General features: G+C 51.5%; 8 protein-coding genes across 8 annotated transcripts; 4 read left to right on the forward strand and 4 right to left on the reverse strand.

Annotated features, from left to right (window-relative positions):
* Positions 1–406: 406 nt before the first annotated feature.
* Positions 407–1,315, reverse strand: Triagg1_7590 (uncharacterized protein; the record flags this gene model as incomplete). The annotated part of the gene is made up of 2 exons (XM_062902342.1): positions 407–1,041; positions 1,111–1,315. The coding sequence occupies 2 exons, from the start codon at positions 1,313–1,315 to the stop codon at positions 407–409; spliced, it is 840 nt and encodes a 279-aa protein (XP_062753415.1).
* A 1,905-nt stretch (positions 1,316–3,220) lies between these two features.
* On the forward strand, positions 3,221–8,276 carry Triagg1_7591 (uncharacterized protein; the record flags this gene model as incomplete). Its single annotated transcript, XM_062902343.1, has 2 exons — positions 3,221–3,638; positions 3,691–8,276. 2 exons carry the CDS (start codon positions 3,221–3,223, stop codon positions 8,274–8,276), a joined length of 5,004 nt encoding a protein of 1,667 aa, XP_062753416.1.
* A 1,366-nt stretch (positions 8,277–9,642) lies between these two features.
* On the reverse strand, positions 9,643–12,990 carry Triagg1_7592 (uncharacterized protein; the record flags this gene model as incomplete). Its single annotated transcript, XM_062902344.1, has 1 exon — positions 9,643–12,990. The coding sequence occupies one exon, from the start codon at positions 12,988–12,990 to the stop codon at positions 9,643–9,645; it is 3,348 nt and encodes a 1,115-aa protein (XP_062753417.1).
* A 4,577-nt stretch (positions 12,991–17,567) lies between these two features.
* Triagg1_7593 (uncharacterized protein) lies at positions 17,568–19,145 on the forward strand (the record flags this gene model as incomplete). The annotated part of the gene is made up of 1 exon (XM_062902345.1): positions 17,568–19,145. The coding sequence occupies one exon, from the start codon at positions 17,568–17,570 to the stop codon at positions 19,143–19,145; it is 1,578 nt and encodes a 525-aa protein (XP_062753418.1).
* A 1,011-nt stretch (positions 19,146–20,156) lies between these two features.
* Triagg1_7594 (uncharacterized protein) lies at positions 20,157–21,293 on the reverse strand (the record flags this gene model as incomplete). The annotated part of the gene is made up of 1 exon (XM_062902346.1): positions 20,157–21,293. One exon carries the CDS (start codon positions 21,291–21,293, stop codon positions 20,157–20,159), a length of 1,137 nt encoding a protein of 378 aa, XP_062753419.1.
* A 1,435-nt stretch (positions 21,294–22,728) lies between these two features.
* On the forward strand, positions 22,729–23,313 carry Triagg1_7595 (uncharacterized protein; the record flags this gene model as incomplete). Its single annotated transcript, XM_062902347.1, has 1 exon — positions 22,729–23,313. The coding sequence occupies one exon, from the start codon at positions 22,729–22,731 to the stop codon at positions 23,311–23,313; it is 585 nt and encodes a 194-aa protein (XP_062753420.1).
* A 280-nt stretch (positions 23,314–23,593) lies between these two features.
* On the reverse strand, positions 23,594–24,818 carry Triagg1_7596 (uncharacterized protein; the record flags this gene model as incomplete). Its single annotated transcript, XM_062902348.1, has 4 exons — positions 23,594–23,874; positions 23,942–24,209; positions 24,286–24,678; positions 24,762–24,818. 4 exons carry the CDS (start codon positions 24,816–24,818, stop codon positions 23,594–23,596), a joined length of 999 nt encoding a protein of 332 aa, XP_062753421.1.
* An 886-nt stretch (positions 24,819–25,704) lies between these two features.
* On the forward strand, positions 25,705–26,085 carry Triagg1_7597 (uncharacterized protein; the record flags this gene model as incomplete). Its single annotated transcript, XM_062902349.1, has 3 exons — positions 25,705–25,729; positions 25,811–25,869; positions 25,945–26,085. The coding sequence occupies 3 exons, from the start codon at positions 25,705–25,707 to the stop codon at positions 26,083–26,085; spliced, it is 225 nt and encodes a 74-aa protein (XP_062753422.1).
* Positions 26,086–26,162: the final 77 nt, after the last annotated feature.

Below are 26,162 nucleotides of genomic sequence, written 5' to 3' on the forward strand. Positions count from 1 at the left end.
CATCTCACTCTTCTCCAATTTTCTAGACATTTCCTTAGAAGAACACAATTTCATGTCATGCCACTACCAGCCTCTTGAATCCGTCTATTTGATGGGTTCGCCAAGTACTTGCACATGGCTTAACCGGCAGGCAGTCAAAATGATGAACACGCAGAAAAATTCGGAGCAAATATCACCAAACGTGAGCACGAATCGTGGGAGATGTTGAATAAAATATGAGTAAGTAAAAATTCTCTAAATCAAGCATGTGCATCTATGCCGCTTTTTATCTAATGCCATGAAAAATAAAACTCGCTATCTAAAACCTGTATGCTCATTGCAAATGCCACCGCTCGCTTTTTAACAACCCAATCATTACCCCAAACCAAAAAAAAGCCGAAAACAAAATTCCATGATTGCGTTAACCTCAAACTTCCGATGCGTCGACTTTCTTCTTTTCACCCCCTGAGAAAATGTACAGCAAACTGGCGAGTGCTTTGCCAGCTCCAGACACAGCCAGGGCCGCTGCTGACCCGGCAGTCCGATAGAGCAAGGCACCGATCAAACCTCCCACGACAAGTGCTAAAAGGAAAGCAACCCGTCTCGTCCGGGGTCGGTTGTCCACGACAAAGAGTCTCCGGTCGATCATCAAGTCTACCCAGGCTGCAGTCGCCATTGCAGTACTGATTTCAGTTGCAGCTAGGCTTCGGGATTGGACTACCTGGCTACCAGCGGCGAATGCCAGCAGGGCTACAACAATAAGGGCTTTCGGACCGTGGTCTTCAACTCCATATCGATATTGAACTGCGGTGGCAGCAAAGACGAGACAAGTTTGAATCAAGTTGCATAGAATAAGCCACCATCGCTTCCGAGGTCCAACGATGTGGCCCAGTTGGCCAGTCAACCATCCTGCACCCAGGAAGACTCCCAATCCTGTGCCAATACTTGAAGTGTAGAACATATCGCCGTTCAGTTTTGGTATTATCAATGCCAGGCAAAGAAAGATGGTGTTGCCAGTCTGGTTCGAGGCAAAGCAGTGATAGTCTGGAAACGTAGTTGCATCTTCAATGAAGTTGTTTTAGCATCTAGATATAAAGATACGATGCTGGAATGGGGAGGGTATCTATTTACCTTGGATACCTGTACAGAATGTTATGAGCAGTAGTTGTAGCTCAACGAATAGTGTCGTGCGAACCTCCTGTGTGAAGTAGTCGACAAACTCATTGTTTGGGTGAGACTTCTCAGCTGCCTGTGGAGTTTGTTGTTCGGGATAGATAGACCCCTCTCGGCTAGTGCCTTGAGGGGTCGTGGCGAGCTTTTCCTGTGTATCGGCCATCGGATCTGCAGTTGTGATTGCAATTCTCTAACCAGAGAGCTAGGGGAAATATTAATTTTAGATCACAGCCAATTTAGACAAGGCATTTGTGTTTTGGAGGCAAGGAAGCACTAAAAAAATGGGTTTGACAGGTTGGAGCAAAGGAACTTCGTCTTGTTTAATACAAACGTCGGAACCGACATCCGTCTGAGGCACGGTTAAAAAAACTGGATAACCGCCGGCCCCACGCCGAAGCATGGACTCATGGCCACTGCTTTCAGGGGAAGCTGATAACAGAACTCTCCCGGTCAGCCATCCTGCGAGAAGCGCATACACGACTGTCATCGCTGCTTTTAGGGAGCAAATTACCTATCAGATCAAGCGGTGTATCAGCCGTATCTCCACAAGGCGAAAAGATTACCTTGGCGCGACTAAGAAGAATTGGCCAAGATCGAGATGTAACCCTTGCTTCACACCAATTGTCCACGTCATGATTTGTTGCAGATTGCAACTTCGCGGCATAGCGGCACTGAAGAGGAGAACATGTGATTGATCCAGGCGTTCTTATCATAGACATTCCAATGTTCAACGGTATTCTCCTTTTAACACAGCGACCAATCCTTGCTCCCTTCTCCTATGCCCACTCACTATTGTAGGGGCCGAATTCCGAGCTCAACATATACAACTTGGTAGCCAGCTCACCTCACCGGCTCTAACGATGACTCTTAGATAATATTTACGTACTTTACTTCCTTGCGAGTACTGTAAAATTTTGCGAAAAAAATAGATGCACGGCTTAAAGCGGCGTGGCGGCGAAAGCCGTTTCCTTGCAGCCAATAGCCAAATGCTGATGCTCCGCATCCGGAGTGGGCCCCGGCCGGCTGCCGGTCAGCCAGCCGTGCGGGCCGGAAGAAGATCTGATCGCAACTCCACCGATGCCGCCGACAGCCGCGAGTGCAATGCTGCGATTTGGAAGGGAGAGCTGCCTCAATCAGAGGTTACAATAGGGTAAAAAATAGACTTATAATAGGCATATATCACAATCCGTGGAGAAATATGTAATTGGATAACTCGGGGAATATAGATCTTGATCGGTTAGCCGTGGATATAAATCCGCCACATGTCCTGGCTTCTGTGTTTACTAGGTATAAGGCTGAAGTGACCTCAAAAGTACTTCTTAGATGATTCTAAGTGACCTGCTTACACCTTCAGAACTCAAGTCAGATTTCTTGTATTTTTACCTTTGATAATGATGCAACTCAGAATGGAAAGGTGGATACGGATGCACCTCGGAATTCTCATACGGCCTCTTTCTACCTATGCTATTGCATAATAACGCGTTCATTTGATCTGTTTGTATGTTTGCGGGTGCGAGCCGGTGTACTGATGGAATGTTCTAACGGTAATTAGGTATCCATTTCTGTTAGCCCTGTAATTGCATAGCAAGATTGATAACAAACTTGACAAGGGAAAGCCAGTTTCTCTTTCACAGCAGTTGATACAGAATAACTGCCGAGTCGACCACTCATATACACAGCCATTCATAAACGAAATATACGTAGATCGGATGTACGGAGGATATAGAATTAAAGATGCATCCTCTTAGTACCCTAGATTATTTGCAATTCCCACTCGTTTTACCTACTGGCCCAGCATGAGATTTCGTGGCATTACGTAACACACCCAACAGCAACAACAGCCGCAGTTTTTCCGACCTCATGGGCGCGTTCTTGCCTTTTAATGAGAGTCACGTGCTGTCGCATCTGCTGACTAACCAACGCGTTACGCGACTTTCCCACTATTGTTTCACGCCGCTTGGAGCAGCCGATGTTTGGCAGGCATCAAAATATCAAAATACAAGGGACCGGCTTCAATGCTCGCCAGAATCGCCAATGCGGACCGGTCTGGCATCCATAAGCCGGCTTCATGACTCGAAATAACCTTCCAGACAACATCGCCTGGTTGCTGAAGAACGCTGCGTTATCAAAACCTACCGCCCCTCAGTTTCCACAGACAAGCGATTCAGCATCGTTTCGGTTCACACAATCGCAGTCTACAAACGGTCGCACGGCAGATTTAAGTCAAGGAACTGCCGTGTCAGCTGGATCAGACCGACGGATAAACCAGGCTCAGGGAACTTGGAGTTCAAATGGCCCGCCAAAGAGAGAGGAAGCTTTACAAAACACAGAAGTGGTGGATTTAGAGGACGACAGCATGGGCCGTCTGAGCCTATCTACCAAATCGAGAAAACCTGTGCTCATCTCGCAAAATGTCCAGAGAGCAGCTCCTTCTTCAGCAGACGGCCGATCTAAACAAGTTTTGAATGAGTTTCTCAAGACGGATGGTGTGTAGATCAAGATTGTTTACTGATATTCTGGAACCTAACGTTATGGCAGCAATCCCAAAATCTGAGAAACAAACGCAAAATGGCCCATCATCAGGAAAACCAGACCCATCACGGCATAATCCATCTCCAGGACTTGCTGCCGATTTCGCAGATTTCGACGATGACGATTTGGAGTACATGGATCTAACCAGAACCACTGGCACATCCGATGAATCTGACGAGTTTGGTGAAGATGTAAAAGTTTGGACGGAAAAGGATGCGTCTTGGGAGGCACCGTTGCCTATTTCCAAAAAGAGGAAGAGTAGCGATGACACCGCTGCTGATAGCCAGTTTCCCGATGTTTATCAGCTCCTGGGAACTAACCCTCCAGTCCCGACCCCTGGTCGTTCCGCAAAGAAAGTTAGTCCTCCCGAATTGGCAAACCCACAGCATGCAGAAGCACCTATCGTTACTAACCAACCCAAGACTGCACAGAATGCGTCTTCCAAGGTGTCTCTGCCAGGGTCTTCATCTCCTTTAGGAAGAGTCGCTAGTCGAAGGGCACCATCTTCTATCAAACAGACCCCAGAAAGAGACTATGTCCTCAGTAGTTCTGAAAGACGAAAGAAGGTTAAAGTCGCCGGACATCGCTCTGCGTCCCCGGATTCTCGAAATTTCGACGAGGACATCCAACAACCGGAGCAAAACCAAGCCGAGGAATTTTTCATTCCCGATTCAGACGATGAATTCGTTACACCACCGTCGCGTACAATTGCTTCAAAGAAGCAGCCAACGGAACCTTTTATCGATCCACAGGACGAGGACGCTTTCCTTATGGATGTTGAGGATTTGCATGTATCTCCTCAGCCAAGACGAAAACGGTCACCGCCGCCTTCTCAGCGTGTACAAGCCAAAGATCTCGAACCTGCTTACCCCAGCTTGCCTGAAACCCAGAGTTCAGCTACTGCCGACAATGTCAGCGAAATCAACAACCCACAGCAGTCGGTTACGCCATCCAGCCAGATGCCAAAACTTTTATCTCTCATTTTGGGGAATCCGCAGCTTCTAACTAAAAGGTGTGGATACTTGAACAGTCAAATTCAGAAGAATGAGCGGAGTTTTATGCAAGCTATCAATGATAGATTGCCCAAAGACAAGAGGAATGAGATTAAAGCAGAGAAAGAACGATTTATCCAACAGCAAAAGGCGACTCAGGAGCTCAGCGGATTGGTTGAGCGCTACAGAACTCTAAGTGAGCAACGAGAAGCAGTTGCTCAACGGGTGGCCCGATCATATTCCAATGGCCAAGACACAGATGAAGATGAAGCCCGACTAGATGAGCTTACTGAGCGCATCGAGGCAACAGAAGGAGAGCTTTTCCAAATGATGGGTACAGCAGGCCTTGATGAGAAAAGTCTTTTGGGGCCCCTGGAAGTCCCGGCTCCAAATAGAAGAGATGACCATATCGTTGTGCTTGGAACTCAGGCTGGCCATGGGGGCATGGTCAACATGTCACGGAGTTCAAGAGACGTCCCATTGCCCATGGGAGGCACCCAAGTTGTTCATCAAACCCAACTTCCTGAACCACGCCCTCCAATGAATCGTGACCTTGGCGCCGAGGAAGATTTCTTTTCTGATATCGATGATATGGAGATGCAACTGCTGCCTAAATCGGATAAAAAGACTACTCAATTCGACACGCGCAAAACACCTCAGAGGAATCGCACTCAGCGAGTAGGAAATGAATTTAGCGATTTCAGTGACGACGCTGATATGCTTGCGTTTGCTCAAGACTATGAGGTACGCCAAACTGTTGACGAACCGTCTCTAGACCCTCGACGGGCGTTTTCCGAAACGTCTGGAAACGCTGGGCCCGCACCAAAGCAGAAGCAGACTTCGAAAAGACAGCCGCCTCCTGATCCATCTCAGACAAGGATACCGGCTGAGCTCATGAGGCATTCTTGGTCTGCAGACGTACAGAAGACATTGAAAGATCGGTTTCGGATGAAAGGGTTCCGACAGAACCAACTAGAGGCCATTAACGCCACGCTCGCTGGCGATGATGCCTTTGTCCTGATGCCGACAGGCGGTGGAAAATCTCTCTGCTACCAACTTCCAGCTGTCGTCAAATCCGGCAAGACAAGAGGTGTCACCATCGTTGTATCCCCCTTACTGAGCTTGATGCAGGATCAGGTAGATCATATGAAAGCCCTGGGGATACAGGCCGTTGCATTCAACAGTGAGTGTTCTCCAGAATACAAGCGGCAAGTCATGTCTGCCTTTAACGAACGCAATCCGGAGCACTTCATCGAGCTCCTCTACGTCACGCCTGAAATGGCTAGCAAAAGCCCCCAGTTTATGAATGCTTTACAAAGCTTGTACCGGAGTAGAAAATTTGCCCGTATCGTCATTGACGAGGCTCACTGCGTTAGCCAGTGGGGGCATGATTTCCGACCCGACTACAAGACCCTGGGACAGCTGCGATCCAAATTTCCCCAGGTTCCCGTCATGGCCTTGACCGCTACTGCTACTCAGAACGTCATTGTCGATATCAAACACAATCTCGGGATGAACAATTGCCAAGTCTTTTCACAAAGCTTCAACCGTCCAAACCTGTATTACGAGGTCCGGCCTAAATCTTCCAATCCGGTTGCGACCCAGCAAATCGCCGCTCTAATCAACTCCAAGTATCCGAACGTTACCGGAATTGTTTACACAATCTCACGGAAGCAAGCTGAAGACGTTGCCCAGAAGCTTTCTGATAATGGTATCGCGGCTCGCCATTACCATGCTGCAATTACACCCGCGGAAAAGGTGGAAGTACAAACAGCGTGGCAGAAGGGGCAGGTCAAAGTTGTAGTGGCCACTATTGCTTTTGGCATGGGAATCGATAAGCCGGACGTGAGATTTGTTATGCATCATGGCATCCCGAAGAGCTTGGAAGGTTACTACCAGGAAACTGGACGTGCAGGCCGAGATGGGAAACCCTCCGATTGTATTCTGTTTTATGGCAAAGCGGACATAAGAGTCCTCAAAAAACTGATCATTGACGGAGAGGGCAGCAAAGACCAAAAAGAGAGACAGATGGCAATGCTGAACCGCGTGACAGCTTTTTGCGACAACAAAGCTGATTGTCGACGAACCGAGGTCCTCCGCTATTTTGGGGAAGATTTTACTCCGTCACAATGCCAAAAGACTTGCGACAATTGCCAAGCGGGGCTTGTTTTTGAGCAGCAGGACTTCTCTGAATACGCCATTGCCGCCATACGAATTGTGCAGCAGCAGCAGAGATTAACGGCAAACCAGTGCGCGGATATTTTGATTGGCAGAAAGTACCCAGACAACCAAGAAGAAAACTCGTATGAGTATCACGGCATGGCCAAGGGGATGAAGAAACACGAGATGGTGCGCGTTATTGACCGCCTGTCAGCCGAGAAGGGCTTCCATGAAGAAAATATCGTTGGAAATCATGGAGTCGCCATTCAATATCTCCAAATTGGACCTGCCGCCAACCAATTCTTGTCAGGGAGACGGAAGCTCATGCTGACGGTGCAGGTTTCAGAAAGTGGTGATTCAAATCAGACGAAGATCAAGAAACCGAGAGCCAACAAAAAGCAGAAAGAGCCGGCCAATAACGTGCAATCCACCTATGTCTCGTCACCTATCAATACACGCAGAAAACGGGCAGCCGTTCTTGATAGCGACGACGACTCAAACTTGCCAACCACATCAAACGGCTATGTGAATGATGGGTTTGTCGTGTCGGATGAAGAGTTCGAAGACGAAGCCGAAGAAGACATGGACGAAGACGAAGAGGCTTTCGAACCGCTCCCTCACCACCGACCAGCGAAACCTACCACTTCGAAACCTAGTTCTAACAAGACACTGCGGCCAGAACCTATCCCGAGCAAACGTAGGCTTCAAGATTTGCCGGACATCCACCAAGATGTGGTAGACGCCTTTGTTCAAGCGGCACGCCAGTTGGAAGAGCGAATTCGGAACGGACTTGGCCTTAGACGACCAATGTTTACAGACACACACCTGCAAGAGATGGCCATTAACTGGACAACCTCCATCGAGAGGATGAGCCGCATTCCTGGAATTGACGTCGACAGAGTCAAGGAAGTTGGCCCAAAGCTGATACAAATGCTCAATGTGTATCATAAATCGTATCGTGAGATTGCCGGGACGGGGGCGGGTGATGCTTCTGCATCAACGTCCAATTTGGATCAAGAAATAGTGGACTTGATCAGTTCAGACCTCGATATCGATGAGGATGAAGAGGAGGCTATGGGACACGGAGCGAGTTCTCATTACTTTGCTTCCGAGCCATCAGCCGATGTTCAAGCTTTCAATGCCAGGCTGCAAAGTCTGAATGACCAACCGAGTCAATCGAGAGGTAGATCTTCATCTTCCTACAGTCGAGGAGGAGGTAACAGGAAATTCTCTGGTAAAAGATGGTCCAAGAGAGGCGGTTCCGGTGGAGGATCTCAGCGTCGGGGTGGTGGTTCAAGCAGGAGAGGTGGCGGTTCCTCAAGTGCTGCCGGCTCATCGTCTCGATCTGGTGGTGCAGGCAGCAGCAACAGCGGCGGATTCAAGCGTGACGGCAGAATCGTCAAGAAGAGTGGAGGAGGTATCGGGTTGATGCCTCTATGATGTGAATTGATCATTGATGCGTGGCCTGCGATTCCCCGTGTTTTTGGGCCGGTGCGTTTGCTTTTGCTTTTGGTTTGGAACGAGACATGAGACGTAATGAAGACACACTCCTCTTCAGTCCCTGTTTTTATGTCATGGTGTTGGAAGGCGGAGGTCTACACATTCACGAGCTTTGGCGTTGGTGTTTCGGCATTTACATTACCCCCTTTTCGAAGCGAATTAGAAAGAACAGAAGCAAAGAGGGCAGATGGGAGATGGAGTTTTTGGGGGCAGAGGCGATGTAGCTAGATGTCATGGAATGTTTGCATGTGCATATACCCATACATACACCAGAGTAGCCTGCTTTCATGATGATGCCAGCAATGCAGCACTTTTTTTTTGAGCGAGACTTGGAAGAAGCGGAATGGCGAGGCCATGAATACAAATGTTGACCATGTTTCACATGAACTTGATACCCCCAAACTTGAATCTAAGCTTCTCGTTCTATACTTTCTATGGCCGTTTGAGAGCTGGTCTAACATGATGAATTATAGTTGTTCGTCGAGAAATATCAGCCATGATTTGAACCTGTCCTGCTTTTTCTGCTAATGCTCATCATCAACTAGTTATAATGTGGTGACACGGCTATGAAAAACGCTGTGAGAGATACGATCCAATGGGGTCCTCATACGCAAGATCCCGCCCTCAGCTCCATTCTGCCATCAAATACCAGAAAAAAAAAACGAAACCCAATCTGAAAGAATAAATTGCACATTTGCTTTTTCTAGTACAATTACAAATGTAGAGCTAGCTAATTGTAAAACAAAGCTCCGGGAATCTCAGCTATGACAGGAAAAAACTCAAAAAGCAAACCAAAAAAAAATGACAAAGAAAGAGCTTCAAAAGAAGAAAAGAGCGCACTCAAGACTAACTAGGGAGAGAGAAGAAAGGATCGGAATTAGTTAAAACAATATTGAGAAGAAAAGATAAAGTTGGAAAGGCGAAAAAAAAAAAAAAGATGTGTCGACACATGCCAATCAAAATCGTCTTTTGGTGTCGCGTTATTTCCATATAAAACTCCCCAACAGCCCGCCAGCTAAAGCTCGCTTCGCTTCTTCTTTGATGTGAAAAAAAAAAAAAAAACCGTTTACGCCACGCTATGGAAAAACACAGATAACAAGATTACTTTAAAGCACGGGGGGCCATGCCAATGTGATGTGAGCTGAAAAGAGAAGCAAGGAGGATATTTTGTAATGAGCGGGCTTCATCGACTCGAGATGTTACAGCAGAAGCAAAAAAAGCAAAATAAACACAATCCGATTCCAATTCCCCCCAAAACATTTGATACCATGAAGCTTTATGACCCGTGCCATCAAATATCGCTGATTCAAAATCGCCACCTGGGCTTGAGATCCTTTGGCTCGGGTGAGTTGTCGCTGTATTTGCGAGAGCTGAACCGGCTGAAGATGGGAAGAGGGCTCGATCCACGGACTGAATCTGGCCTGCCCCTTGACGTCGGCAACAAACTGCTTCGGCGGGTTGAAGCCAAGGAGCTGCTGGGACGGTTGTTTAGGCTATCCAGATTCAGGGTCGAAGAAGATGGCCCCACGTTAGAGCGACGAGCGGGCTGTTGTTTTGCTAGACTGCTTTGAGAGTAAGGTCCAGGGGAGGTGAGGCGTTCACGGAAGGACAACCGAGAGGTCCCCCTGGAAAACGGTCTGGGGAATGATTCCGACATGGGGGAATCGGAGCCGGCGCGTGTTAGAGAACTCCGAGGGGTGGGAAGCTTGGAGGTAGATATAGGCGTGATGGCCGACGTTGACCTTTGTGGTGCAGGCGTTCTGTATGGGCTGCGAGCTTCGCTCTCTAGGTTGTTGGAAGAGGCGTTCCATCGGGGTCGGTGTGCCATAGTGGTCGAAGGTCGAAGGGTTGAGGAAGAGGCAGAAGGCGGGTAATAAGTAGAGTGCCTGGGCCCAGGCTTCTTGGTGCTTTTTGAGACGGGGGCCGGCAGCGATGAGTCTCTCCGGTTGGTTGAGGTCGACCGGAGGCTAGAGCCGCTCGCATTGGGCGATCGAAGTTGGTTACCGGTATACTTGCGCGCAGGCGTCTGCGGATCGAGACCGAGTGAGTTCATAATCACCGACGAAGGCGGAGAGCTTCCCGGAGTCTCCATGCCGCTGCCGTTGGTCGACCTGTCGTTGGAGAGCATGCTGGAGATGGAATCTCGCAGCTGCTGGCTCTTTCGTTCCGCATACATGTCCTCAAGGACAGAATCCATCTCTGCAACGTCGAGCTTCAGCGTCGTCCATCGCGTTTGCATTTCCGTGTGGAGACGCAAGATCTCGCCATTGACGGTCAAGCGATCCTTGACGCCCTTGTCAATAATGGCAATGACACGTTCGATGGCGGGGCCGTAGTGCGTTTTCTTTGCCTCATAGCTCTCAATCTTTTTGGCAATGGAAGGCTGGTTCGTCAAATGCATGCCAGAATCGATCGCCTCCCTCAGCTTCATCAGAGACCGCTCGACGGATTCGTGCATCTTTTGAGCCTGCCGTCCAGCGCCTCGGAAGACAATGACCCATCTATCCTCGCCAAGCTCCTTGCGTAGGGACTCGGCATCCTTCTCTAGCTTCTTGTAGCTTCCATCCAGGCCATTGTGGCGCATTTCCAGCTCTTCACATGCGGTTGGGAATGCATGCTTCGCCCGCGTCTCAAAGACAGATAGTCGCATGGGCAAAAAGTCCAGAGAAGCCCTCAAGGGCTGCATCCTGGCGAATAGAGCAAGCAGACTGGAATCATCCTGGGACAGCGTCGAGGTTCCTTGCGAATTGGGGCTCATCGGCAGCGCAAGGCTAAAGCGATTCGAGGGCGCCAACCGCGCGGCCGAAATGGGGTTATCTTCAATAATGGTCTCGAGATCTCCAATATCGACGTTATCGCCGCTCGCAACTACGGCAAGGCTCTTGTGACGACGCTCCTCCATCTCAAAGACAAGCCGCGTAAGTTCTTCCATCTCGCTCTGTATGTCGCCCAGAACGCTGTTCCACAGCTCCTCCCACTCCATGGCAAGTTCGACCTGGTTCCGCACACTCTGTAGGGTTTCCTTTATTCGGCCCCATTCGTCAGCTATAGCCTCCATCTGAGTAACGGCCCGCCTGAGATCATCTGTCGAGACAGTTGCGATATCATGTCGATTTTGCAGCTCATCAATAGCATTCACATAGGCGTTGATGAGATGCTCGAATCGATCGATGGCGTTCTCAACCTCTTCTAGACCTTCACGGCCACCAGCGGCGGCCCACTCAACGTCATCCTCGCTGTCCAGCCCACTGACAACCTCGAGGGCCTTTGATATCCAGCTCCGGATCTGCTCAGCGGCATTGATCAAGGCCTTGGAAGCCACCGGGGCTGTTGGGATAGCCGACACCTTGCTGGAGAGCGCCTCGGCATCGGGAATGCCAAGCAGAGCCAGTTGAGCAAGCTGGTTGGTGAAAGACACTCGGGAGAGCGTATATACTGATCCGGGTCGATTGTGACCCTGAGAAAAATAAGAGCTCATTTCCGGTTCGAAATGATTGAAGGTGATTACTTCAGGCGGTGTCGTCTCCACAATTGGCGATTCCTTTGGTGGAGGGGTTGGCGGGGACGGGGAATATGAGGGAGAATAGGAAAGCGAATGCGAAGGCGAGTGAGAAGGAGGAGCAACGGGAGGCGAGGAGGGTAGAGGCGGATACTCCTTGGGAGATGGCGGACGCGTAATTCGCTCGAGGTGTTCGCGTCGAGTATCCAGAGTGACCTTGGTACCATTGCCATTTATGTGGTCGGGCAACCGATACTTTTGCGTATCCAAGTCCATGTTGATTGTTTCCGCAACTTCAATCTCCGGCAGTTGGTAGGAATCGGCGGCGATGGGAGACATGGAGACGTCTGACAGGCTGGACGATCTATAATGAGGAGGGGGGGCGCCTATGCCTTTCCAAGGGCGGCCGCGCCGAGAAATAATTTGCTTGATCGATCCCGCTTGGTGTTTCTCGTCAAGCTGGCGGAGCTGTTCTTCGTCAAGTCGGCCGATGTCAACGGGCTGGAAGCTGGGGGCAGCCCTCTTGGCTGCTGCTCCAAGGCCGAGAGCCTTTAAGCGAGCAGCAAGACCTGGCGATGTCTTTCGAAAAGCAGCGACCAGGAGCTCATGCGATGGATCGGGGTCTAGAAGGGTGCTGCTGCTGCGTTGCCTGCCGTAGGTTGGACTCAGCGTCAAGTCGGGAGCGTCTTGAGAAATCGCGTTGTTGAAAATGTTGCCGATGTTGTTGCCGTTGTGTTGGCTGTAGCCTGGGGTGTTGCTGATGTCGTTGGTGCTGCCACTCGTCCGCGGTGTCGACAGGTTCGCAATTCCTCTGGCGTCTGCGGGCGTGGCCGCGACAGACGCAGCGGTTGGAGTGGCCGCAGCCGAAGCAGGAACCGGAGCAGAAACTGGAGCTGAGGCGGGAGTGGAAGCCCAAGCGGGAGCTGCGTAGGGGGTGGCGGGCGACTGGGCGGCGTCGTCGGTTGTTTTTCCAAAGTTTACATGCTCGAGGCTTGCATCATGGCCGTTGGTATGCTGCTCAGGGTCGCGCTTCGGGTCCACACCCACGTCGGATTCTCTGGAGCTTTCGTTGGCTGAATCTGAGTCGCGGTCTGGCTGCGAGGCCGGCTGTGGGTTGCCGCTGGCGTCCACGGCAGCAGAATGGCTGGTGGTCATATGCCGCAGGTGATTGCTGGGGCTGCAGACAAGCCCGCCCCAGAGAAGGTTGGAGGAGTCGGTAGGTGTTCAGAGCGGCGTTGCTCACGACGCGCTAGTGGAGCGCGCCAGGCGTCTTTCCAGTGGACGAAGGCCCTGAAAGGCCCTGCCGGCAGTGCAGCGGCGCAGTGGGTGGAGAGAGCCTGCAAGGTCGGTGCTGATGGCTGAAGATTGTTGATGACACTCAAATGTTGAGCACTGTCGGTGGTTTGTAGGGGTGGACGACGGCGGCAGATTGGATGCCGAGGCCGCCACCGCGAAGCGTCGAGTGCTGATACGCTGCCGTTGTTGTCCTGTCGTGTTGCCGTCCGACTCTGGCCTGGAATTTTTTTTCTCTCCCTCGCGACGGTCCAATCAACAACGACTCGCCGCTTTAGAAAAAAAATCCCGACGGTGCCGCTTTGCTGCTACCTGTCCGAATACAGGTACGAGCACTCGTACAGGACCTCGTTCTCGGCGAGTGGGCGGGTGTGGGCGGGATGCGCAGTAGGGTTCGGTTCGCTGGATGCCTGCTCCGGTGTGCTGCTCCAAGACCCAGCTTTTTGGCGGCGTCGACCGGGTTAGGCGTCTGGTGACTGGGCGAGAGAGGGGATTCTATGCGTAGACGATGCGGTGCTGGTGGAGAGCGCCCTTGCGGCCCTGCAAAGAAGCTGCAGGAGCTTGCAGGAGACGCCTCTCGACTGCAGCGAAGCCTGGATAAAGCTGGGCCGTCGCCTTAGTTTGGTGTCTGCCTGCGCGCCGAACCAGGAACAGAACCGAACCTTGGTGCCTGGCGTTCGAGTATCGATACTTTCTGATGGTGAACTTGAACTCCTGGGAGAATGCTCGTGATGGGCCTTGGGCATCAGCTGGCTGAATCAAGTAAGGCCCGTGTGCCGGGGTTGTGCGAGTCTCCCAGGCTGGGCAAGGTGGAAGATGCAGAGCGCAAGCAAAGACGAGACTGCTAGAAAACTGGTGATAAGAGAGAAGCGGCTACGGTGAACACGAAGCCCAGAATGGGGGATTGGCCAAACGATGCATGAACTGATTGCTTGATTGACTTGACGTGGTGAATCGAGAGAGAAAAAAAAAGGGGGTTGCAGGAAAGGGACAGACTGGTCAGGAGGGGTGCAAGAGGAGGAAGCGCAGAAGCGTGGGATCGCAGCCCAAGTTAATTAACGGGAGCTGCTCGTTCCTGAGCTAAGAGGGAGTCGAATGGCTACGGCGCAGGTACCTCATCTCCCTTTGCAGGTACTCGTACTCCCTACGCGTACTATATTCTGGACGTTTGGGCTTTTTTTGGTCTCGATCCGCCGGCCGAGCTTGCGCATTTGTCGATGGATAAACGACTAGACAAGGGGAGGCGGCTATCAAAATGGGATAAAAAAAAGGAAAGATGAAATAGAGAAAGACGGGAATTCGTGGGCTCGATAGATTGGATCCTGGCGAAAGATGCTCACTGTACGCCTTACGAGTGGACGGGCCCAGAGCATCCATGTCCAAGGTACATGTACAAGTGATGTTGGGACGGGTACCTGTCCCTGGCCACAAATTAGTACCCAAGCTCATCAAAGTGTCTGGTATTTGAGAATTGACTTTGGAGCAGCTACCTTAGTAGGAGCCTGTAGCTTCCATTGGTGGTAAAGATCAAATTCCTGCGGACGGAGATGTTTACTAGAGGGAGGTTGTTACATCGAGTGGTTGGCATGCAAGTCTGATTTACACGTGTGCCTGACTCGGATCCGAATTCGCAGATAGATGTAGTACTCGGTGGATGACACGTTTTGACATGTGCCGGAATGCAGCAGGTCCAACGCTGATGTGCCCTTGATGAGCGCGGCTACTGTAACATCAAATTAGTAGCACAGCACAGCGCGGCACAGCACACAGCACAGGGCATTGACCGGATCAAATGTGACAACACCTGCACTTGACTCGACTCGGCTCGACTTGATTTGGTGACGGGATTGATCAAATGGGGAACAGGCCAGATGCCCTGCTGTCGACTCGATAGCATATTGTTCGGGGCCATTGTTCGTTTTGGGGAGCTCAGCGCACTAATGCCACCACTGCCGCAACCCCCCAAGGAGCTGGAGCTTCAGCACATGCAGCGTCGAGCGCGCTAGCATTAGAGCCATGTCGGGCTAATTAGCGCATCCCCACCGCTGACACGGGAGCTTCCACAGCGCTTCCACAGGCATCCCGCTTCTGGCAGCTTCAAACAAGGTGAAACGCTGCGAAATCTCCACGGGCTCCATGCTTGCTCGGCCCGCCTCCACCAGGGCGTCCTGCAGCCATTTTCTGCATCACCAACCTGGCAACATTAGTTACCCGTCCGATGCCTGTGCCGTCAGCGATTTTCTGCCATTTTCTCTGTCTTTCTCCCCTGTCTGGTCACGAGGGCTTGTGCGAGTAGCGTGGAAAAGGCCTCCATGGGTATGTCCGTGCTGGTACATTACGTGCAGCAAGACTGGACCTGGAGTGTTGGGATTCGGCCAAGCTAGCGGGATGCTGGCCTAGATGGGGTTCAGGGTTCCTCCTCGGTACTTGTGCTCTTTGATGTCAGTGCTGCATTCGTACTGGTCGGGTACCTTTTAGCCGTCCGTCGTGTTTCTTTACCGAGCTCCAACCAAGCAGAAGTACTCGTACTAGCAGTTATTGGTAGCTTCCGCTAGTCTCGAGGTATTGATAGAGGCAATTTGCCTAGCCGTGCCACCTGGGTCCATTCGAGTGACTGACCAAAGATTGGGCGTCGACAAGAGCTACGACGAACGATGCGACGCGACGGCCCGCGCTACGAACAGGAGCTACTGTATTCATCTATGGCCACTCCGCATGTACATGTCTGGTACCTCTGGTAGTACAGGTAACTGAAGGAGGGCAGATGCCCAATCAGTCTTGACATATCCGTCATTCAGAGCTACCGTGTTGTACGAGTACTTGCACAAGATGGAGGGCTTCAATCTTATTATAGCACGCAGCCGTACGGACCTGTTACCCTTGCCTTATGATGCAATTATCGCATTCCCTTGTATTGATACGAAGCAATTAGGTATTACCTGGCTGTACGGAGTACATACGAGCAGGTACAGTACCTTGCCATGGGTTAGCAGGTACTTTGCAATCTCTCATACTTGGGGTGATCCATCCATGCAATTTGCAGATGGCCAAGGGACTGTACTGTGCAGTCAGCTGTCGGGCATCAGCAATCAATCATGACCGACACGGAACGTGGCGTACAGTCTGAAACCTTGCCCCAACACAGCTCTGGGCTCTGCACAACCACATCCATCCATGCAATCTATCCAGAACAATCACAGCTTTGCCTGTATCGAGAGCAACCGCTCCCTCCTGCTCCGTACTCCGTGCACTGCTCTGTGCGCTGCTCGTGTTCCTTTGCACAGTATTCCAGCAGGCTCTGGCTCTGCGGACAGGAAATTGCGCGCCTCTGGTTGCCCTGGGATATGACACCAAGCAGCAAGGACCCTTGGGAATCGCGATGACAGCGACAGAAATGATTCGTCACCTTGTGCATGGGCTTGCCTGGTCGAATTGGCCCCGACAGCCTCTGCATGCATGCGGGCTAGCAGGGAAGGGGACCTGGCAGCTCCCATGAGGGACCGTGGTCGAATCGACGGCTGCGAGTACGAAGACGTCGAGTGATATCATACCTGCTGTATTTGCATTTGCATTTGCATTTGCCGCCGTGACAATGGATGGAGCACCAAAGGCCGCACAGGCGGACTGCGGCACCACCAGTGGGTGAGGCTATTCCAAGCACTCCAGTCAGTCAGTCAGTCAGTCAGCAGCAAGAGGCAAACATCGCCAGGTGGCCCTTCGGACTCGACGAGACCAGCAGTTGGGGTCCAAGCACTCTCGGCGGAGATGGACGGAGCACCTAATGCTACCTTCCAATGCACTAATTAATGTACAAATAAGCCTTGATCATCGGTTGACAGCATGCGTGAACCAATGCACGCCAAAAAGCGCACCCGACACCAGAAAAAAAAAAGGTTCGTTTCAAGTCGTTGCCCCCCGGACAACACCAAAACACGCAACGCAATTTCCCATCTCCACGCCTCCCGCCAACTATGTTTGGCGCCCTCAGGCTGCCAGAACCCCTGAGTCCGCGTGCGCCTCGGATCTCCAGCACCAACCCAGAGCAGCCCTACCGTCTGGTTCCGTGATTTTCTTGTCTCTTCCATACTTGCTTGTAATTGTGCTTGTCCTGTCAGTCCCAAGTATCCACCACGCCATTCCCGACTGCTTGTTCATGGTGGCCGGCAGCTAGCGACTCTGCTGCCACTCAACTTGTTGTTATATCCCCCCCCCTCGTCCGTGGTGCACGCGACTCGACTTGGCCGAGCTGAATAGCTGAGCTGGCCCTGGGATCCAGTGAACCGACTCTCCTTCCCACGACAACCGCAAAGAGACAGGATTCGCTCCCCCTCTTGAGAGAGAGCACACGAGGAAATCCCCAGACGAGATTCTCTGCTTGAGCCCTCGCAAGAAAACTCTGCTTCTCTGTGTTGCTCTTTTACCTCTCTGCCTCATTCGCCATGTCTGCCGAAGTCGAGAACCGCCCGCACTCGCCCGATGCCGCTCCGTCGCAAGCCATTGGTGCAAAGACCCAACCCTCCCGAACGCTCTCGACGACTTCCACCATCTCCCAAAGCTCCAGCAACGATGCCACCTCACGAGACTCGCTGGGCAGCGAGCTGTCGTCTCGCATGTCCTCTGCATCGTCCCGCATGTCCACGGCGTCGTACCAGTCCAGCCTCTCTGGAAGGTCATCTTCCAGGACTCGGCGCCGAGGCTACATGCGTCCCCATGGCACCGACTTTGCGGCCAGCGCCAAATCCCGCGAGAGCGTCATGAGCTTGGGCAGCATCGCGCATCTTCAATACTACTTTGCCCGGACAGGCCTTCTCGATGGCAAGGGCGGGCAGCTGGCTCGTAAGAAGCAGCCGCGGGCGACGTTGGACTTGGCAGCCCTAGAGGGCACAGCGCCCATGATGGTGCCCACGCCCACGACTGCTGGCTTCGACATGGACCCCTCGTTTGTCTCCATGGGCAGCAGCCCAGATCTGTCAGGACATGGGTTTATCACGGATAACACCGTCGAGTCTCCCACCGGCATGGACGACATGGACGACTTCTACGATGGCTTCCCCGAGGAGGACCCGGACATGCTCCCACCCACGGCTAGCACCTACAACCACCGAGAGAAAGTCATTCCCAAGCCTCCCACGGTTGCGGAGCTGAAGACGGAGCTGGAGAGCGCCCTGCAAGATGCCCTCAAGGTCCTCAAGGAAGCCAAGGAGCGGAAGGAGGGATCATACAAGGCATCCAGCGATGCGCCTCGGTACCCCAACATGCCCGACGAAAACACCCAAAGCTGGTACGAGCTGCAGGGCATGAACATCCTCGACTTTGTGACGCTGGCCATCCGCGCCGCCAAAAACTACTACACCGCCCACGAGCTGCCTGACCGGCTGGATGCCATCAAGTCGGAAAGGCAGATCCGGACAGACCTTTTGAGCGTCATGGAGGTGCTGAAGCAGATGGCCACGAGGAACTTCAAGGGGGGCATGCGCGATGAAGAGATTGCCACCATGACGACCTGGATCGAAAGCGTCTTTGACATCCTCAAGAAGGAAGCCAACATCGAGGCATCAGAGCAGGCCGAGCGACAGAGCTGGGCGTGGATGAGGGGCGACTGGAAAGGCAAGGAGTTGGAGCGCGAGCGACAGTTTCTCATGTCCATGGTTCCGGACGACGAGCCGCTTCCCGAATGGACGCCAGCATCCAACGACGCCGATCTGCCGACGCCCTTTTTGGATGCCATGCAGAACGGCCTTCTACTTGTGAGGCTGCACAACGCCGCAGTCAAGAAATCCAGGCGGCGATTCGGAGCGATCCCGACCTTCCACGTCGACACACAGAAGCCGTACCGAAGCGCCGACAACCTCCGTTACTGGGCCAAGGCCGCTGAGCTGCGCTTTGAGTGCATGATTTCCATCGACCCCCTGGGCATCGTCTACAACAACGGCCCCCAAGTCTGGCTAGATTTCGAAGCGGCCATCCTCAAGTGGTGTGCCCATGTGAGGGAAGAAATCACAAACGAGTTGGTCTAAGAACCCTTAGTACTTGCTTTTTGTCTACTTCTGTTCCTGATTTTTTTCCCCACACTTCTATTACTGTTTTAATACCTGTTTTAATACGTGCATCTACTCATACACATATGTTACTACAGCAGAAAGATGGCCTTTTCGCTCCATGACGAATTCACGCTGCCATAAAAAAGACATTTTGGCTGGAGTTCTTCTTTTTCTGTTTCTTTTTAATATCTTCTTTCGAAGGACACGGCCATCTCCTTTTTTGGCTCTACATTTTTCAGGCCCCTTTCTTTTACTATTTCTCTTTTTTTTTTTTTTTGGATTGATATTGATTCTTTCAGGAATACACACGCAAAATACATCGAGGCGAAGAGGGGACCGGTTTTCTCTCTTACTGAGACAAAGATTGACGCTACATTACAAACAGGAACATTTTCCTTTTCTCTTTTCATCCTAACCTTAATTCCCTATTATATCCCCCCCTTTTCACTCCTCTTGTCTTATCACTACACTTTTGTCTTTTTTACTTGACCCAAACAGACGTCTTCCCTTCTCTGTGAATTATCAGTCAACTACACCTTTTTTTTCTTTACTATTTGGTCTTGGGTCGGGGGAGGAAAACAACAACAACAACAACAACAACAACAACAACAACAACAACAATAAGAGCAACAAGAACAACAGAATGCTGTACAGTGGGATGGAAATTGAACAAGTGGTGCGACGCGCCTACTCAACTATATGTCAACATATATACCCCCCCGTGGCGCGAGCGCAGGCGCAGGCGCAGAATGGATATTTTCGATACGGAGGTGGACGGATAGGAGGTAGCTACTAAGAGAGAAGATGAATAGATTGGCTATCACGGTGCGTGCTTGTGTGTGACTTAAATGTGATTGTAGATGAAGAAGGAGTTGACTTTTTTTTTTCCCCATTGATTTACTTTACTCAGTATTATAACCCAATATTAACCAAAAACCAAAACGATGATGCTATACTCATACAGAACTCCTGAATGCCATTCACCGGCTAAGCAATATCCACCTTTCTCACCTCCATCCACTCCTTTTCCACCTTGGGCACCGTCACAATCAAGATACCCTCGTCCATCCTCGCCGTGATGCCAAATCCATCAACATCGACTTCCAGATCCGCCTCCTCGCCATGACCCTTCTTCTCAGTCTCGCCCTCGGGAGGCAATCTCACCTCCCTCTCAAAAACACCGACTCTACGCTCCCGCACGGCCGTCAGCGTCTGCAGAAACGCCTCGTCGCCAGGGCGGTGCACAACGCCCGCGATGCGGAGCGAGCGCGTCTGCGGGTTCCAGGACACGCTGACGTCGTCCTTGTTCGCGCCGGGTAGGGCGGTGTGCAGGATGAATGCGTCGGGGGTGTTGAAGATGTCGATGGGAGGGGAGAAGGTGTTTTCGTCGTCGGCGTTGGCGTTGGCGTTGGCGTTGGCGGGCTGGGCGTAGCGCTCGGCTTGGTCGCGGATGGTGCGGAAGAATGGGTGGCCCATGAAGCCGCGCATCATGCCGGGGAAGTCAAAGGGAGGGCCGGCGTTGGGAGGTTCAAAGGGGATGCCTCCGGCTCTGCGCCATGCGCGACGGCCTCCGCAGCGGCCGCGGCCGCGGCCTCCACGACCTCGTCCGTGTCGTCCGCCTCGGCCGCCCTCGGCGGGATAGGAAGGGGGAGGGACGGCGTCACGACGGTCGTCGTCGTCGTCGTCACTTCCCGAGGGGGTGACTTCGGCCGGGTCGGGGAATTGCTCGCCGTCTTGCATGGTCTCGGGGGAAGATGCTTCGTTGGTCTTTTCACGAGGGGCTTCACCGGCGTCTCGGGGGGCATTCACGCCGGCATCGTGGGAGAACGGATGCTCGTCGTAGCGAGGCGGGCCGTTGAAGCTGTTGAACCAGTAAGCCCAGGCCGGGGGAGCTTGATCCCACCAGGGGGGGCCGGCTCCGGGAGGTGGAGGCGGAGGCGGATGCGGGTGGTGAGGCGGGTGTCCGCCGTGTGGAGGAGGAGCTCCGAAGGGGAAGCCGGGGAAGCCGGGGAAGGGGGGTGAAGTGTTGTGATCGACGCCGTGGCCGGGATCGCGGCGGTTGTTTGGGTTGGGGGTGTTGAGGGACTGCATAAAGTCCCAGAAGGGATTGTGGTGGGGAGGCATGATGGTGGTGATGGATGTCTTGTTCTCAGGTTGTCAAGTATACTACCTAGGTATGTGGTAGAGTTGTAACAGTGAAGGGATATTTGTCGTTGATGAAGAAGAAGAATAAAGGGAGAAAGTGTGTCATGATCACGCCTCTTTATAATCACATCATAGGCCAACGTACGCGTAACCTTGATTGCATTTCACATGTCAACTTGCTCTAGGCAGTCGTTCAGCCAACTCATCGAACCGCATCGACACTCGACGAAGCGGCGAATCAAGTCTACGTGTGTGCGTGCGCAAACAGTGCGAAACCTTGACAATTTACAAGGCAAAGCAATTGAAAACTAACTAATTCAAACCCCCAACAATAGCTACTAGTACCCAGGTAAGCAATAGCTCTGTGAAGGTTTTGGGGAAACAAGGCAAAAAAAGATGGTGTGACGAGGAACTGGATCGTCAGGCGTGGACACTGACACGCGTTCGGTGTGCGTGGCGAAATTGGGCGGCGATTTTGACGGGCGAGGCTTCCGGGGGTCGGCGGTTGGAGATGCCGATTGGGAACGTGCGGCTGAGCTGGTGCCTGAAAGAAACAAAGGGAGATGGAAGAGATTGATTTCTTGACATCATGTTGAAGTGTAGATTGAATTGAATGACAGGTTTTGACATGTGAAGTTGGGACAGTGGTTACGCTAATACAAATCATGGGTGGCAAGTGTTGCAGAGAGATGCTGGAGCTTATTAGAATCTTGGCAGCTTTTGCTTACAGCACGGCATCGATTGCTACCCAAGACCGGACCGGGACATTTAACTTTCAATAACACTAAAGACGTTTCTTATTACTTGTAGTGCCCGATCTGGTAGTTGACATACTGCAGCGTGCAGTGTTAGTAGCCAGCTGAGCTGTAGTACAACCCCTGCATACATGACACATGTAAGAAACTCAGGTCTGTGTTACAATTCCATCAAATGGAAGTGCTTCCGGAATTTTGTTTTTGCCGCCAACAAAAAAAAAAATATCAAGACCAGATGCTGTTATTCAAGTTGCGGGGTAACATTTCAGTCAGCATGCAGTCGACGTCCATGGAGAAAGATTAGCAGAGAGCGCCTCCGTCGGGACTAGATCATAGAATGTGGTTGAGGCTATATTCACCATCATACACCATATATACAGACGATGAACTCCATCCCACCAGACGTGCAAGTTGAAGCAATCCATCAACTGAACAAGATGTGCTAAAGATGACCCCCCAGCATTGCCTCTTCTGTTCCGTTCCGATTCCTTGTTGGGCCCAATGAGCGAGAATTCACCATACATTCTGCCCTCTTTACGTACCAGTCTCCCGTCCTCGAGAGATTGGCAAACGGAAGCTTCGCCGAGGCCACTGAGAAATGTGTCAAATGGACATCTGTGGACGAAGATACCTTCATCAGATTCTGGCAATACACCTACATGGGGAGCTACACCGCTGCTCCCCCTCTCATCGTCGAAATCGAGTCAAAGTCCGAAGCCATTCCTGAACCGCCACCACCACCAATACAACCACCGATTCCGGCCTTGTTCGATTCTCGGCGCCCTCCCAGGATTCCGACACCAGAAGAGCTAAAACGCAAGGCTCTGTGGGTTGCGTTTCTGAAACAACGCTCCTCTGCCCCTGTTTCTGCTGGCTTCGTCCGTCCCACTGGCGCCGAAAACAATCTCGCGAATGAAGATTATACAAATACCTTTCTCTCACACGTGCGACTGTTTATTTTTGCAGAGTGCTATGGTATTGCAGCGCTAATGACGCACTCTCTCAACGGGCTGCATTGGACGCTGGAGAATTTTACGGTGCATCAAGAGAGGGTCGATGATGTAGTCACGCTGGTGGAATACTGCTATGAGAATCTGGCTCCGGAACCATTGAGAAATCTCGTCACTCTGTACGCGGCTTGTAAGATTGACAAGTTATGGAAGAGCGACAAGTTCTGCGCGCTTGTGGAGGCGCATAGCGAACTGTCGATGGCTTTGCTTGGATTGATGGTGAATGAGTTGTAGACTCAAGACATTATGCCCTTGGTATCTACATCAGTATCTTTAAAAATGAAAGTAACAGTGATGGTGGATGCTGAAACTAGGTGTTTAGGTATGATGTAGTATTTATTCATGTAAATACTTGTAGCAGTAAATCAACAGTTTTCTTTTACATCTGGTCTTGATGCTCAAACCCAACGCTGCTGAATAGCTACTCCCCTTACAAACAATGGTGTAATACCCGTTAATCATAAAACGCTAATGACTGAATGGAGATGGTCCGCAACAAACGCTCATCGGCACATCATTTACTCAATAGCCACTTGAGTCCCTCTTCCGCATCTCGTTGCTGCTTTGCACTCATCTTCAGATCCGGGAAGAATCCCCAAAACCCATGAGGCACGCCAGGATACATGTCCGTCTTAGTAACAACTCCATCATCCTTGAATACCTGCTCCATCACCAACGCGCAGTCTCGCACGGGATCCAGCCCGCACACCTGGAAATACGTCTTGGGAAGGCCCCTGTGGGTAGGGAATGCCACTGGGAATACAAGCGGGCTGCGTAAATCAGCCTGATTATTCTCTGCAACACAAGAATTCATCAGCTAGTCAGTTTCTTGACATGACGCCTTCCCTCCGTAGGAACTTACTCCAGATGAACTTCAACGACTCAAGAGAAAGCACTGGCGCACTGGCGTTTTGCTCAAAGCTGATGAATCGATCCTTGTACTTCTCCGGTACCGTTTCGTGATTTACACCACCTGGTATTGCCGCGTAGATGCCAGTTAGTGAAGGACTCAACTTGTCGTTCAAGCAGAGATGAGCCACGATCAACGCCATATCGCCACCTGAGCTTTCTCCTCCTACCAGAAACCCCTTTTCAGGATGGATACCCAACGACTCCAAATTCTGCGCCGTCTGATGGATGGAAAAAGGAAAACATCGTTAGCAAACTGCCCACTGCCATCATTGCAGATTAAATGGCCTTCCTCACCCATTTAGTAGCGTCATAGGCATCTTCTATAGCAGAAGGAAAGACATTCTCAGGAGCATGCCTATAATTGACATTCACCGCAACACCACCAAGCTTCGCAAACAGCGCACAGAGCCAAGTCTCCGTGTCTAGATCTCCAACCGCATATCCTCCGCCGTGGAAGACAACGAGTCCCGGCCGTCCCTCAGTCGACTCCTCTCGCGGCTTGTAAACGCGGATCTCGGTGGTGCGGTTGTCTCGCACTGGGATCTGAATGTCCTCTTGGAGGTATGGAAGTGTGGTCGGGTCGACTTTGGGAGCTGCATCTTTCATGGATTGGATCATTGCCCGAACTTGAGGGATGTTGGTGTTTTCATCCCAAGCGGCTAAAATGGGGGACCCTGAGTTGAGGATCTGACGTGATGATGTTTCATATTATTTTCTTATCGAATCACATGGATATCACCATTTAAAGGGGGGTGAGAGTGACAGCTTACCGGCTCAAACTCAGGACTAACATCGCTGAGAGCGCGAATCTCTTCAATCGTAAGCATCTTGTCTGGGTATGTAGAGTCTATATTTGACTACTGAAAAGGTCTGATGCTGAGGACAACTGGCAACACCGAGCAGCTACAGCAGCAGTTATATGATGACTTTGTCTCCTCTCAGCTCCCAGCCCCAGCTTCTCATTCGTGGAAAACTGATTGCGAATGCCAGGTCCAATGCCGAATTCCCAACTAGGGGGGAAGACAAGACGGCTAATACGGGATGATAAGACGGCAATGTAACTGGACGGCACAGACATAAGAAAATATCTCAAGCCAGGCCCCCAAACCAGGCACGAAACCTCGCACTCTCAGGGCCAATCTCGGCTCTCACCTCCGTAAAAGTCGGCCATTGTCCCCAAACGAGTGAAGCCCGAGCGAGAATTCGGGCCCGAACGACGGTGCATCGATGCAGGGGTTCAGCGCCGGGGTGGGGACCGGAATCTCCCGGCCAGCGTACCGGAGTTAACGGGCTGTGCTGCAACTGGTCAGGTAGCCTCAGTTGCTGTATTTGATCAAGTTTTAATGTGTGTCATGGTTTAGAAAGCATGAGAAGGGTATTTACTGTATAAGTATCCCTGACCCTGGACGAGATATACGAGATAAACGATATGCTCGATATCTCATACCAGTAGAAATACTGAGCTACCTTGATGACGTCAGCGGAAATGTGCTCAAAATCACAAAGTTCCCACGCCCGCACGTGAGACTCCTGCACCATGATTGGCCAGATCCGCTGCTTAGAAATGCACCAGCGAAACTGGCGTGACTATTCTCAATAGCATCGCCATCGTACAAAAAAAAAACATATAACAGAAGCATGATTCAACGCATACATCTCTAAACCAACCCATTCGCCAAATACACAATCCATTGCGCTACAAGATCAAGCAACATGGACGCCAAGCCTGCCACTTTCTGTATGTCAATTGCCCCCCCAATTTCTCTGCAGGGCCGCATCTTGCGCAGAAGCTAATCGTCGTCTGATATATGTATCATAGCCATGGCCGCTGCGCCAGTTGCTTCTCCCGCAGCCTCCGTGAGCGCTTCCAAGCCCAAGGTCAGTTTGTCGCAAAACATACGAGACGCCCCTGTGTTTGTGCTTGTGCTTTTGCTTGTACTGACCGTGAAACAGCCGTGCTGCGTATGCAAAGATGAAAAGTCGAAGCGCGATGAGTGCATGCTCTTCTCAACGGCCAAGGATCCCGCCGCCGACTGCAGATCGCTCGTTGACCAATACAAGAGCTGCATGCAGGGCTTTGGATTCACGGTTTAAATCAAAACAACTTCATCCCGGCGCTATGCCTGTGTACATTATCACCATATAGACTACTCGGAAAAGTACGGCGCTCC

Source organism: Trichoderma aggressivum (genome assembly GCF_033847375.1).
Source record: "Trichoderma aggressivum f. europaeum strain CBS 100526 chromosome Unknown scaffold_034, whole genome shotgun sequence".
NCBI lineage: Eukaryota > Fungi > Ascomycota > Sordariomycetes > Hypocreales > Hypocreaceae > Trichoderma > Trichoderma aggressivum.